Source organism: Panulirus ornatus, chromosome 65 (assembly GCF_036320965.1).
Source record: "Panulirus ornatus isolate Po-2019 chromosome 65, ASM3632096v1, whole genome shotgun sequence".
NCBI classification, from domain to species: domain Eukaryota; kingdom Metazoa; phylum Arthropoda; class Malacostraca; order Decapoda; family Palinuridae; genus Panulirus; species Panulirus ornatus.
Genome location: NC_092288.1, coordinates 11,262,270 through 11,275,577, shown reverse-complemented (window position 1 = coordinate 11,275,577; position 13,308 = coordinate 11,262,270). Strand labels below are relative to the sequence as shown.

At 44.6% G+C, this 13,308-nt stretch overlaps 1 protein-coding gene across 5 annotated transcripts in view; it reads left to right on the top strand.

Moving 5' to 3' along the window:
* Positions 1 to 13,308, top strand: part of shi (dynamin-1 shibire) — a 187,468-nt gene that overhangs the window by 22,077 nt on the left and 152,083 nt on the right. For all 5 annotated transcript variants that reach the window (XM_071657888.1, XM_071657885.1, XM_071657886.1 and 2 more), the window contains exon 3: positions 5,814 to 5,963. In XM_071657888.1, coding sequence (XP_071513989.1) covers positions 5,814 to 5,963 — 150 coding nt within the window. The remainder of the gene's footprint in view (positions 1 to 5,813; positions 5,964 to 13,308) is intronic.

Sequence of the window (13,308 nt, the reverse complement as noted above, 5' to 3'; positions counted from 1 at the left end):
TTGGATGGTAAAGGGAGTTTTGCTTCTCTGTTGGTTAGAATATGTATAAGAATGTTTGTAAAGATGTCAGACCTGACCTCCGATGTGAGGTTGTAAGACGACTCCGATGTGGCGTCAATTGATCTCCGATGTGAGGGTGTTAGACCAACTCCCGTTATAAGTGGACGTTCGGATTAAAGGAAAACACTATCTCTCTCTCTCTCTCTCTCTCTCTCTCTCTCTCTCTCTCTCTCTCTCTCTCTCTCTCTCTCTCTCTCTCTCTCTCTCTCTCTCTCTCTCACACACACACACACACACACACACACACACACACACAGAGGCAGGCACTCGCACACGCGCGCATGAGGTTATTATAAACGCGAACTGAATATGGTAGTATGAAAAGTTGGATGTTTAAATTCTGTAGATCGATCCCCACTGGGGTAAGTCTCCCACTGAACACAGGACTTTATAAGAGATGATTACAAACACCTTATGTATTACACTAGTTGGAATGAATTAACAATTGAATGTTTGAATTTGAAAATGAGGATGTAAGAAGAGCAGTGGCGAGACCAGACTTAAGAGGAAATATAATCGCGGAGACTACACAGAACTTGACAATTTCCGCGGTAACATAAACCTGGAAATGAAGTTTAGTCAAGAACCAGGACATTGTGGGTGGAAGGTTCGGTGGAATTTACAGTGGGATAAGAACATGAATACTGGTACCTTTAGTTTCAAATGTGGAGGGAAGGTTGAGAAAGAAGGATGTGTTGTTCAATTAAAAGAGTTCATAAAGCGACGGAACTCCGTGATTTGCTGTGGTGGCACTCCAGCCAGCTGGCATTATAAATCTCAAGAGAGCAAGAAACTAGTGTAGCAGAAGAAAGGAAGAACAGGCGAGCTGCAAATAGAATATAATGACAAGCCAGGGGACAGTCCAAAACGTTTCCATAAATTCATCTGGAGTAAACTGTTCGTTAAAGAGCAGCTAATCAGGTTAAGTGATTCTGAGGTAATGAGTATAAAGAATGTGAGGAACTGAATGACAGGCTCAAAAGTGTTTTTCATAGCGTAAGACGCATTGCCCCAGCACTAGTGAGGTGTAAGTAGGAGGAGGTATTGGACAGCAGTGAAATACGGAGAGAAGACATAAGCAAATTATTTAAGGGCCTTGGCCCAAATAAGACTCATGGTCCTGATGAAATTGTCTCACTACTTGCTGAATATGTGTGCTGATACACTTGACAGATCATTTAGTTTATTCAAGGTGTCGCAGGGAAAAGATATAGTACCAAGAGAGTTCAAAAGGTCAGACGTCATATACCCCTCTTTAAGAAGGGAGACCGGGAGGTGTTGAAGTACAGACCGAATGTGGCCGGGGAAATGTTAAAAAGATTTGGTAATCAGAGAGCAAGTGGTTGAGAAATGACCACATGAGAGAACACTTGTTTAATGGGAAGGGAGTCATACCAGATGGAGGAGGTTGTTTTAGATAAGAGAAGGTTGGTAGTTTAACTGGGCTGCTAGAAAGCAGGGCTGGATCATCCAGAGGCCACACCAATAAGCATTAAACTTCTTAGAATTGATGAAAATACATGGCTGTGTAGTAAGAGTGGTGGATAAATGGAGTAAACTTAGATGCAAGGTACTGAATTTGGACTGCACATAGTAGTTTGAAACATGAAATTAAGCAAGAAAATTGTAAGAGACGAAGAAAGGTATTTTTATAGTATAAAGTGGTGAATTAATAGCATAAATGGATGATGATACTACGTATGTAGACAGCATACAGACTTTAAAAAGAATTGACGGGTAGAGAAAGTTCAAGAGATGGATGAGGCTGTACGAATGCACAGCTCCCTCCCCTTTACAGTACAAATAGGTGAACACACACCCACACACGTGGACAATGCTTGTTTCGGAAAATTCCATCTCAAAGTGAACAAGCTTTGAATTTATTCAGCAGGACCTTGATGGTCCGGATGCACTGGATGTTCTCAGGAGGACCGAGGGACACGGGGCCCGGCCGTAGTCTTTTGTGCTTACGCACCGGGCAGGGTTAGTTAGTTCTTTTACCGAAACAACAGTCACGGTGTTCCATTCATATTGCCATGTAATGTGTACTAGTGGAGTGTATTCTCCACTGGATGTTACATCATATTGTATTTAAGGCTTCAAGATGTATTCCCCTCCTAAGACCCTGCATGCAAGGTGTTTGGAAGTAGAAACCAATCATTGGCCTTTCCGTTCCTCTTTTTATGAGACCTTGTTTGGATGGTTTTACTCTCCCACGACCGTTCTTAAAGCAGCGCAAAGCAGTGATGCGAAATTTAGTCTTACGTTAAAGGGAAGCGATGACGGTGAAGTTTTACTGGTGTGTGAAGGCGAGTCCAGGCAGTTGTAGCTTCCATCACTCACGCTGGTAGTAGTTTGTATGTGGCTGTCGAGGGCGGGGATACAGATAATGTGATGCTTATCTCCCTATGTGACCACAGTCACTCGGAACACGTCGTGCAGAGTGTCTAAGAGTATGAGCAACCTACGCTTCTACTCCTCTGTTCCGTCAGATACACAACAGTTCTTAAAGTGTTCCTCTTATACATCATGCATGGGGAGGTAGGCGGTAATCAGTTGCATAGAATAATGAATTGTTTAAAACACATTTTGAATCATTAATATCCTCCGCCACCCTCCCAACGTTTAATAGATTAGGTTAATTCGAGCTTAGCTTAGCCGAGGTAAGGAAAACATTGTTGGGATGGGGGGCCAATCTTCGATTCAACATTTTATCCGATATATAGTGATAAGGAAGCAGCTTTATCTCTCACTCCAAGGATTTTGTAATGTGCGTCCACCAAATATTTCCCACAAAGAGAGAGAGAAGCTTTTTTGTGCAGCCTGTGGAACGGGTGACGACGTCGCGGGTGAGGCAGTTCCGGCACATTCCTGATAGCCTATTTCGCCCAGAAGCAATGTGGGTCCTTTATCCCCATCTTACCTTTACGTTGCATTTGACCCACAGGCCATCATACATAGGAACGTTACCTCGTGCCCAAGAGGTAGTAATGTCGTGCTCAAGGGTCGTTCTATCTTGCTCAAGGGGTTTACATGAGGGTGTAAAAATATTTACGGTAGTTGCGCCGACACCTCGCCCACAGTAGAATTAGGAACCTCTGGTATTGGTGGTGGTTGGTGGAGAAGCATTGGCAATGGGGCAGGTCGGCCGATACTGGGATTGTCTCTGGGTGTGAACTTGCAGGGAGCTCCCGTGCCGCTGGAGTAGCCCGGTAGTGGGAGCTGTTGTAGCCCAAGGGGAATGGGATGGGGGGGAGGAGGTTTAGGGTGTAGTTCGTGCGTAGGGGCACGGGTGTAGCCTAAAGGTCGGGAATAGTTTGTAGTCTGAGACTGGGGGTTTAGGGTGTAGCCCGAGGTTGTGGGCTAGGATGTAGGCTGGCGGTGTGGGCTAGGATGTATCTTGATGTTGGGTGCTTGACTGTAGCTCGAGGAAGGGGGTTCAGGGTGTAGCTATAGGGTGGGGATTTAGAGTGTAGCCCGATGGTGGGGGGCTAGAATGTTGCCCAGGGAGTTTAAGATGGACCCCGAGAGTAGGGGCAAGGATATACCTTGAGAGGGAGGTCCAGGTTGCACCTTAATGGTTTGGGCGAGGGTGTATCCCAAGGGTGGGGATTTAGGATGTAGCTATAGGGTAGGGGCTAGTGTGTAGCCCGAGGGTCAGGGTCTGGGGTTAGGATGTAGCCCGAGGGTCATGGTGTGGCTACGCTGTAGCCTGAGGATGATTGTGGGGGGAGGGGCATGGGAGTACCCCGTCGCTACCCAGGTGGGTGGGGTGGATCTAGGATGCATGAGACTTATTTGACGGTAGGGTGAGGGATGGAGGGGGGGGGGGTTATGACTTGCACTTATTACGGTAGATGTCACTCTGCTGCAGGTCCTACCCACTCCAACTGTGGTGTGGCCCAGAGGTTGTGGTTGCTATATATATATATATTTTTTTAATTATATTGTCATCCTAATAAGAATATGATATATAAAAGCAGGTTATCCACATTTCGATTTATGCGAATTGAAGGGAAACCACAGTTTGAAACCGTGAAAAAATACGCCAGTCAAATGGAGTTACGACAGGCTGTGAAACGCAAGAGGTATAGTATAATTTTGATTGGATTTCCCATATATTTCAGTAATAATAATAATACTGTAAATAGCTGCCATATGATTAGTGATCTATAACTCTTTCAAAATTCACAGTAATCAGGTCATTCATTATTCTCTGAGCGCGATATATATATATATATATATATATATATATATATATATATATATATATATATATATATATATATATAGGGGGGGGGGGGACAGGAGAGAAATAATACTTCCCGGGTATTCTCTGCGTGGCGTATTAGGCGACTTAAAAGGGATGGAGGTCCACGCCTCCTGTTTTACTTTTCCAGATGGAACAGAGACGCGGGCCAAGTGAGGATTTTTCATCTGGGGCACAGTCATCCCCTGTTCTTGGTGTGACTTCGCTACACAGGAAATGAATATTGAATGTACAAAGGTCAACAGACTAATGGGTCATTTTGAGGTTATTTGTGGAAGAGATTAGTGTGGTAAGAACTGATCTACTTACAGGTGATTCAAAATACAAATATTTGTAAACTTTTCCAGCAACTAACCGGGCTTAGATAGTAGTCATGGTCGAGAAGGCGAAGAAACATTTATCACGTCATTTCTTAAACGTATCTGTGGGGTTCCTTTCTACTACCCTGTGTATTGATGAATCAAGCCATGTACCTGGTGCTTCCGTGGTAAAAGTCTTCAGGTGTCTCCACCCAGTCTGGTTTGGTGTGGTACAGATTTATCCTTAAGTAGATTCATAGATCGAGATCATCAAGACATTTGATGATTTTGATTCCCTATGTTAAATCACCTCATAACCGTCTCTTCTCGAGCTAGATTCGTTTTAAGTCGTTTAGCTGGTTGCCGTAGGATTTGGTTCTCTGTCCTGCAATCATCTTGGTAGTTCGCCTGTGGACTCATGCGATTTTGTTTTCCTTTAATGATAAGGTGACCAGAGCTGAACACAATGTTCAAGACGAGAACTCCCCAGTGAATTGTAAAGAGTGGATTATTTCCTTACACTTACAAAATTGAAAAACTTGAAAGTCCTTATGAATCTAACTTTGCCTATTTTTACTGCTTCCATGTAATTTTCGCTTAGTTTAATGACTCTACCTATTTTTTTCATTCTCTCTCTCTCTCTCTCTCTCTCTCTCTCTCTCTCTCTCTCTCTCTCTCTCTCTCTCTCTCTCTCTCTCTCTCTCTCGCTTACTGATGTGTAAGTGTAAGGATTTACACTTATCGGTATTAGAATTGCTATAGCACCGGTGAACCTACTGCAACCTAGCCTCAGGTGACTTTTCACTCACGACGCAACCACAGGCAGTCGGAATCCGGTAACACCTTTGTATATATATAGCATTTTACCGAGCCTAACTACAACGCGTATTCCGCGTTGTACAGTTAGGTTCGGTAAAATGCTATCTGCTGGCCGTGTGAGCCTGATGGGAAATGGCCGGTGTAGACCCCGTTGCTCACCAACGTGAGACGAAGGATATTCAAGTACATAGTATTCGAATAGTAATTTCCCTTTTTAGGGCGATTATAGCCTAGCGGTAGCGCTTCCGCCTGTTGCACAGGGGTCCCGGGTTCGATCCTGTTGGTGTATGAACTTATCTGTTCGGTATGCGGGGCTTGTTTGGGAGGCGGTGACTAATCAGCTTTGTTGTCTCTACCCATGACAGAGTATGGCGAGTTCCTGCACAAGAAGGGCGAGAAGTTCACCAGCTTCGACGAGATCCGCAAGGAGATCGAGGCTGACACGGACCGCGTCACCGGCGTGAACAAGGGCATCTCCCCCTTGCCCATCAACCTGCGGGTCTACTCTCCCAACGGTTAGTGTTTCCCTCCTCTCTCTCTCTCTCTCTATTTACATATATCTCAAGAACCATCTCCTGCCAGTGATGTAAGTTCCACACCATAAAGACACCAAAAATCTGCTTCTCAGTATAATGTTTGCTGTTAAGTACAAGGAGCGTCAGCAGTTTTCAGCTACTTGTTTGACCGCTCGCCCTGCTCGTCTTTACGCCTGTTGACTTGGCCATAACAGGTCACAGATAGCGCCCTGTGCTATCGACGCCCACCCTTTTAAAAAACAGAAAACCTACTACAGGCTGTGATGGGCCAGTCTCACAAGGAGTCTCGAGCAGGTCTCCCGCCTAGGTCTGACGTTCTCCCTCCGGCACTCCGGACTTTGAACAAGCCCTTCTGTACCTTACCAATTTTCAAATAGTTATATTTATTTAATTTATTTATTCTACAAAGGAAGACTTTACCTTTATATCCCACCACCACGACTACAAGAATTACGCTCAGCTGGCCTGCCCTCTCCCTGCTGACACACACGCTGTCATTGTCCTTCATGACATGTAGTCCCGCCTTGCGGACCGTGCACCCAGAGCGCAGCAGGAGCTTACATCAAAGGATTACCTGGGGTACGGAAGTTATATGTATGTATGTATATATATATATATATATATATATATATATATATATATATATATATATATATATATATATATATATATATATAATGATAACAATAATAATGAATTTTTTTAGATGTAAGTGGTGAAGTGTGGCGTGCTTTGCTCATATCAGGTTTGTACAGTTGTTCGTCTCACTTTCGTCACGCGCATCGTACAGGTGCTCACGTGTTCGTTTCCCATGGTCCTTGTCGTTCTTGTGTGACCTTGGGAACCGTGGGATATGTGACGTGTGCATGGCATTATTGTGGCATGATGGCTGATTCTGTCGTGTGACGCTTACATAACATGTGCATGACGTGATGTGTGAATCACGGGTGTGACTTGCAGGCATTTGTGTTGTTAACGTGGGTGCCTCGCGGCCTGCATGTTGGTGCTGTGCTGTTGTAGGGGTGTCATGGTGGTGGCCTGTGTTTGGATGGGGTGTGTGTATGTGTATCACTTTGATGGCGTGAGTGTGGGCGTGGTGCTGTGTGGCGGTATTATGATGCTGGCCTATATTTGGGTGTTGTGTTGTGTAGGTGTATTACGGTGATGGCCAGTGTGTGGTTGTAGTGCCGTGTTGTAGGTATGTGCTGCGGTTTTGACAGTGGTGAAGTGTATTGTGTGGGGTAGGTGTGAGCTTGACTTGTATTGTGGAGACGGTATGGGATAGGCAGGGTATGGTTGTTAGGGTGCTGTGGTATAGGTGTGGCATGGTGGGGATTGGAGTGTCATAGTTTGGTGTGTGTAAGGTATTGCGTGTTGTGTTTTGGGATGGACAGATCATGGTGTAATGGTGGCGTGGTATGAGTTGGGCATGGCATGGTGTGGTGTGGGAGAGCGGTGGTAGTGGTGTGGGGCATCGTGTGGTGTTGATGGGCCATAGCATAGTATGGGAGAGGTGGTATGGACATGGTTTGTGTGGGGTGGGCGAGGCAGGTGTGGGAAGGTCCGACCCGCCACACCTGGTTGAGTCACCAGGCTTCCCCTGCTGCTGCAGCTGCTCCTAGCTCAACGTAACTCACACTGCCAGGTTCCAGCCGTTCAGGTGCCCCCAGCTGCTGCTGCTGCTGCTCCCGGCTCACCTTACCTCACGTTGTCAGGTTCCAGCCGTCCAGGTCCTCCTGCTGCTGCACATGTCTTGCCTCACGCTGCCCGAGTCCGACCGTCCAGGACCTACAGTTGCTGCTGCTGCTTCTCTTGGCACACCTAACGGTGCCAAACACAACTCGTCAATGTCTTCCAGCTGCTCCCGGCTCATCTCATGGTGTCGGAGTCCAGCCGTCCAGGTCCTCCACTCTCTGCTGCTCCTCCAGTTTCACTGCATGGTATCACACTCCAGCGGTACAAGCAGATTTTTTTGGTGCCTGGTTCCGGTAGTTAGCCTTGTGATTGAGGGATCATGAGGATAGCAGATGTTAAAAAGCAACATATTGCTGATTGGAATCTCGAGGTGGGAAAGCATCTTGGTGATGGCAGCTGATCCTGTGTCCTTCTCCTGGCCCGTCCGTGGAACAGGTTCCTCCTTGGCCAGGACGATCGAAACTTTCGCCACCCACGTAAGATAGGTCGTGTCGCACTAACATGTTGTTATCGTTATATTGTGGGCGTGATGGTGCGGAAGGATGTATGTTGTTTTGTGTGGTGTGGCTGAGGCTGATGCTGGGGTGTGGCTGGTGGTGTGTGATGTTTGGTGTGATGTAGCCTAAGCTGGTGCTGGACTGTGGTTGGCTGTGTCTGATGTTTGGTGTGTAGCCAAGGCTAGTGCTGGGGTGTAGTTGTTGGTGTGGCTGGTGGTGTATGATGTTTAGTGTGGTGAGGCTGGTGGTATGTGATGCCTGACATGGTGTGTTGGAGGCTGGGATGTGGTGGTGCGTGCCAGCTTTCCCCGGCCGGAAACGGACATGGCATAGATATTCTCCTTAAAGTCGTGTGGTCTCTGCATTCCCGCCGGCGGCGTTGGTTGGGTCCACCTTCTCCAGGCAGCCGGGCTCCATGGAGTTCTTCCCTGCTCAAACGTAGAATGATTTAATCTCGGTGAATGTCCAGGTGTAATAATGTAGCATATGCCCAGTCTGTTAATGAGAACAGTATTTTTTTTTTACTCGGTACATGATGGACACAATCACTAACATGTAGGTGCCGGTTAAAATGAAACCTCTCGCCACAGGAAGTAGGTGTAGGGATCTTCAACGGGTGTATCTTCTTGAAATCCTAGTGGTTGGGATATCACAGGAAATATATGTAGGCCATCCTCGACGGGTGTATCTCCTTGAAATCCTAGTGGTGGGGATGGTTCGTCGCGCACCACACCCGCGCCACTAGCTCCCTGCCTTTTGCCCAGTCATTCACCTCAACAGCCTACATCTGAAGAATATTATTTTTGGGATGTCTCGCTAAGATGCATTTCCCCGGTAACTTGGCTTTTCAAGACACTTCGACATAGAGGTGGTTTTACATACCATAGAATCCCAGATAATCTGAAGTTTGCGCTCCATGGTGTCATCCTTTTCTGTTGCACGTTCAAGATAGTGGATATGCTCGAGATAGTGGATATCAGCAGGTTTGGGGGGGGGGGGTAAAGTTGGTAGTAAATACGACGGTATCTGCACCCTCCTCTGGGGGGGTCTGTATCACTTGCTGATAACTGTTCTAACACGCACTCACCATTGTCAGTGTAATGCATTAACCATTTTGGTTCCTCTGTCCCATGCAGTATGATGGTAAGGCTCTTGGGCCAGGTCAGAGTTTAATAACAGCTTCGAATTTTATCTCATGAGATTAGCCTGATATGAATATCAGACTAAGGTCAAAGGTTATGCTATGGCCTGATAGGTATACTGTAGCCTGATAGGAATATTGAACCTAGGACTTTCCTCTAATGAGGTATAGAATGGTGAGCACAGCTCGCATACGGCAAGTTTCCACTTTTTCTTCTTTGTAGAAGTTATCTCTCGAGTGTGTTTTGTTTAGCTTACCGCAAGTTTCATAAGGGTAACACAGCAGCAGTTAGATGAAGATCTAACCCCGTGAGTGATGTGGGAGCAGTGCATACCCCGGCCGGATCGGATGGTGATAAGATAGCTAGTCTTACACACCTCGGGATTCGTGGTGTGTGTGTGTGTGTGTGTGTGTTAGTATTAAGCAAGTCTTCTTGATGGAAGTGGTTGTCCCTGTTCTTTGTAAACTTCAGGGGTTGAGTTTTGGAGACCCCATTTCTACAAAAGTGATACTCATGAAGCCTAAGTGACAATCCCCAAGGGTGTTGGGAGTTGATGAGAATGCTTTAATAGGATGAATGTCACAGGAAAACATTATGAGATTACACAGACAATGAGCTCTTGTTCGTGTGCATGCCTGCATGCTTGCATAAGTAATTACGTGTTAGAACTGTATGCGTAGGGGCAGGAAGGTTTACACTCGTTGGGACCCAATCTTACTCTTGAACTGTAAGCTCTTCACACATAACAGTCTTATGATTCAGTTTTATTCCATTCATCCATTATCCTTATGAAATAAAAGTATTTTTTCTTTTACATCTTTTTAACGGGTTTCTTGCTTAATATCCAGTGCAAGTTTTTGAATTCTTGTGTTTGCTTGTTGGCTTGTGTGTGTGTGTGTGTGTGTGTGTGTGTGTGTGTGTGTGTGCCATTTGTGTGTGTATGGTAAGAGTTCATACTAGTAACTGTCCCTTATCTTTTCGTAGTCCCTAAAATCGTAATGCTTCGCATATTTATTCTCATCGTACCCAGTTGTTCACCTCATATTGTCGGTTTATTTATTTGGATTTTAATATTTTATCGGTTTTAACGTGGTTTTATGATATTTACTTGTTTTGAGAAATCTCTTACTTTGTCGAAGCTATTTGAAAATTTAAGAGTTAACTGTCGTACATCACCTCCCAGCCATCTTCCTTAAGAGGTGTGAAGATGAATGCCTATTATCCTTTGTTCATACTCAAGTTGAATCTGAATTCTTTTATATGTTTCACATGCGTTTGTGTTCTTTCTGGTGGAGAGAGAAGGTTGTGTAGATCAAGCTGATTTTTATGTTGGTTTGAAAGATAAAAATTAACGTTTGTCAATATACAAAGTTGACCGTTTGATAACTAATTTCCTATACAGTATGACTGTTATGCTTATTTGATCATGTCGGACTTGTATATATTGATTGTGTTCATACGTGCAGTTCATCCTGGTGGACATGATTTTGCAATTTGGCTGTTTATACTTCTTCCGATGTCTTTATTGTCAGTTAGATTAAACTGTATAAGATATTTATTCTTCCATGGTCTAGTTTATTTACTTATCCACAGTACTTGGATTAGTCTATTTTCCGCTTCTTTTTGCCTCCATTTGTATGGCAGCAAAAACCTTGTGGCAGTGTCGTCTGTGACCTTTAAAAGATTGTCGGGTTCTGTGCCCTGTTTAGTTTCCAATGACCTGTTATTTTGAAATTTTAGAACTCTATCCATCACCATTCTTGCCCTATCAACAGCCTCACTTCATCACCACACTCTACCCATCCCCACACTTCCTACATTACCGCCCGCACAATACCGCTATCACTCCATCACCACCCTTAGGGTACGGACACACCAAAAGCGAGCAAGCTAACTTGTGCGGTAGACGGCCGTGCCAAAAGCTGTCGATGCTGCAGTCATGCTGTCCTTAGCAAGAAAATTAGCAACAGTAGCATTACGTTCGTCGTGATGTCAAGGGTGGTAAGGTTGTCGCCCTTGTCTGAAAATAGTTATCGTATTCTTAGAACAATCATGTTTATTTATTTTTTTTCTCATGTTTCCGGTCTCTCGTATGGTGAATATCTAAACAGTTCCATCAATGGATTACTAAAGTCAAAGCACGATGAAATTTCATCTCGACCATGAGATTTGGACGTATCCGTTTCCGTCTCGAGCTTGCTCGGTACCTAACATTGCAAGTGTCCACCGCTGTAACACTCCAGCAACTGTACTGACCATCACTCCCATTGGTTGTATTTTCTTGGCGGTGGCACTCTCCTCCCCTTACCAGTAGAAACTTCTTTTATCCCTTTGGTTACGTGTTACATATTAAGGAGGACATCAGAGTTCAGTTGTTTGCTGCTTGAAAGTTATTGTCTCAGGGGCAGATATTTGGAAAGGCTTTGGGTTTACCGCACATATATCCACTAGAATTATAAATGTGATTCTTTTGTTCTTTCATTGTTTTGGAATATCGGATATGATTATTTGCTTTTGCATTGTGTGTTGTTTCTGATCAAATTACCTGTATTACTACAGTTTATGTTCTATTGGGAGTTTTACACTCGTGTTGCCCTTTTGCTTAATCTTGTGAGTCTGCATTAGAGATGGAAGGCTTGAGTGAAAAAGATTTTTAGTGATTTGTGCCCGGAATAGAGTGAAAGGAGCCATGTGGTTTACAGAGATCGATGTGCTGTTTCGACTGAACCAGTGCAAGTGAAGCTTCAGGAGGAAACCATGGAAAGGTCTGTGGGGCCTGTTATTGGATAGGGGGACCGTGCTTTCGGTACATTGCACATGGCAATAAGAATAGATGTGAGCGAATGAGAACTTTCGTCTTCTGGCGGTACCTGACGAATGCTGGAAATGGCGATTTTTTTTTTTTTTTCCCAAAAGAAGGAACAGAGAAGAGGGCCAGGTGAGGATATTCCCTCAAAGGCCCAGTCCTCTGTTCTTAACGCTACCTCGCTATCGCGGGAAATGGCGAATAGTATGAAAATATATATATATATATATATATATATATATATATATATATATATATATATATATATATATATATATATATATATGTGTGTGTGTGTGTGTGTGTGTGTGTGTGTGTAGTAACTCATTTGTCTGTATATCCATACACACATCCCGGCCTAAGCCAGCTGTATGTGTAAATGCGTATTTGTAATTACCAGTTTTTACTGCGCGAGGATGGAGTTTCACGCTGGGGGTGGGGTGCTCCATGTCATGGAACGTTCTTTCATACTTCTTAAATTTAAGTACATATGCTGTGTGTGTGTGTGTGTGTGTGTGTGTGTGTGTGTGTGTGTGTGTGATAAATAGGACACAACTTGCGCGAGATAGTATAGAGGTTGGAGGGAAGGTTAGACCAAGTTGAAGTTGTTTCCCAGGGCCACTCTGCTCGATAATCAATGGTAACTTGGTTCGCCTGCGTGGGAGGCCTCCACTAGAGGCGGGTGGCTCCTTCACCATACTCCCCGCCCACCTCCATTCACCGTGCCTTACCTAAATGTTACCGTCACTACTTCACACCGCACCGTAATACTACCATCACTGCTGCACACCCTTTTTTAATACTTCTATCTGCTAAACTTCCTACCTTAGTACTGCCATCACAGCTGGACACTTCACTTTAATGCTTCCATCACTGCTGCACACTTCTTTCATACTACCATCACCGCTACACACCCTGCCTTAATACATCCATCACCGCTGCAAACCCTAACTTCATACTACCATCACTGCTACACACCCTACCTTAATGCTATCATCACCGTTGTACACTCTGCCTTAATACTTATGTCATTTCTGCATACCTTACTTTAATACCAACATCACTGTTGCACAACCTACTTTGATATTACCAGTCAGTGCTTTTTACTCTTACCTTAATACCACCACCACCACCACTACACTCCTTACTTTAATAGTGCCATCACTGCTGAACACCATACCATC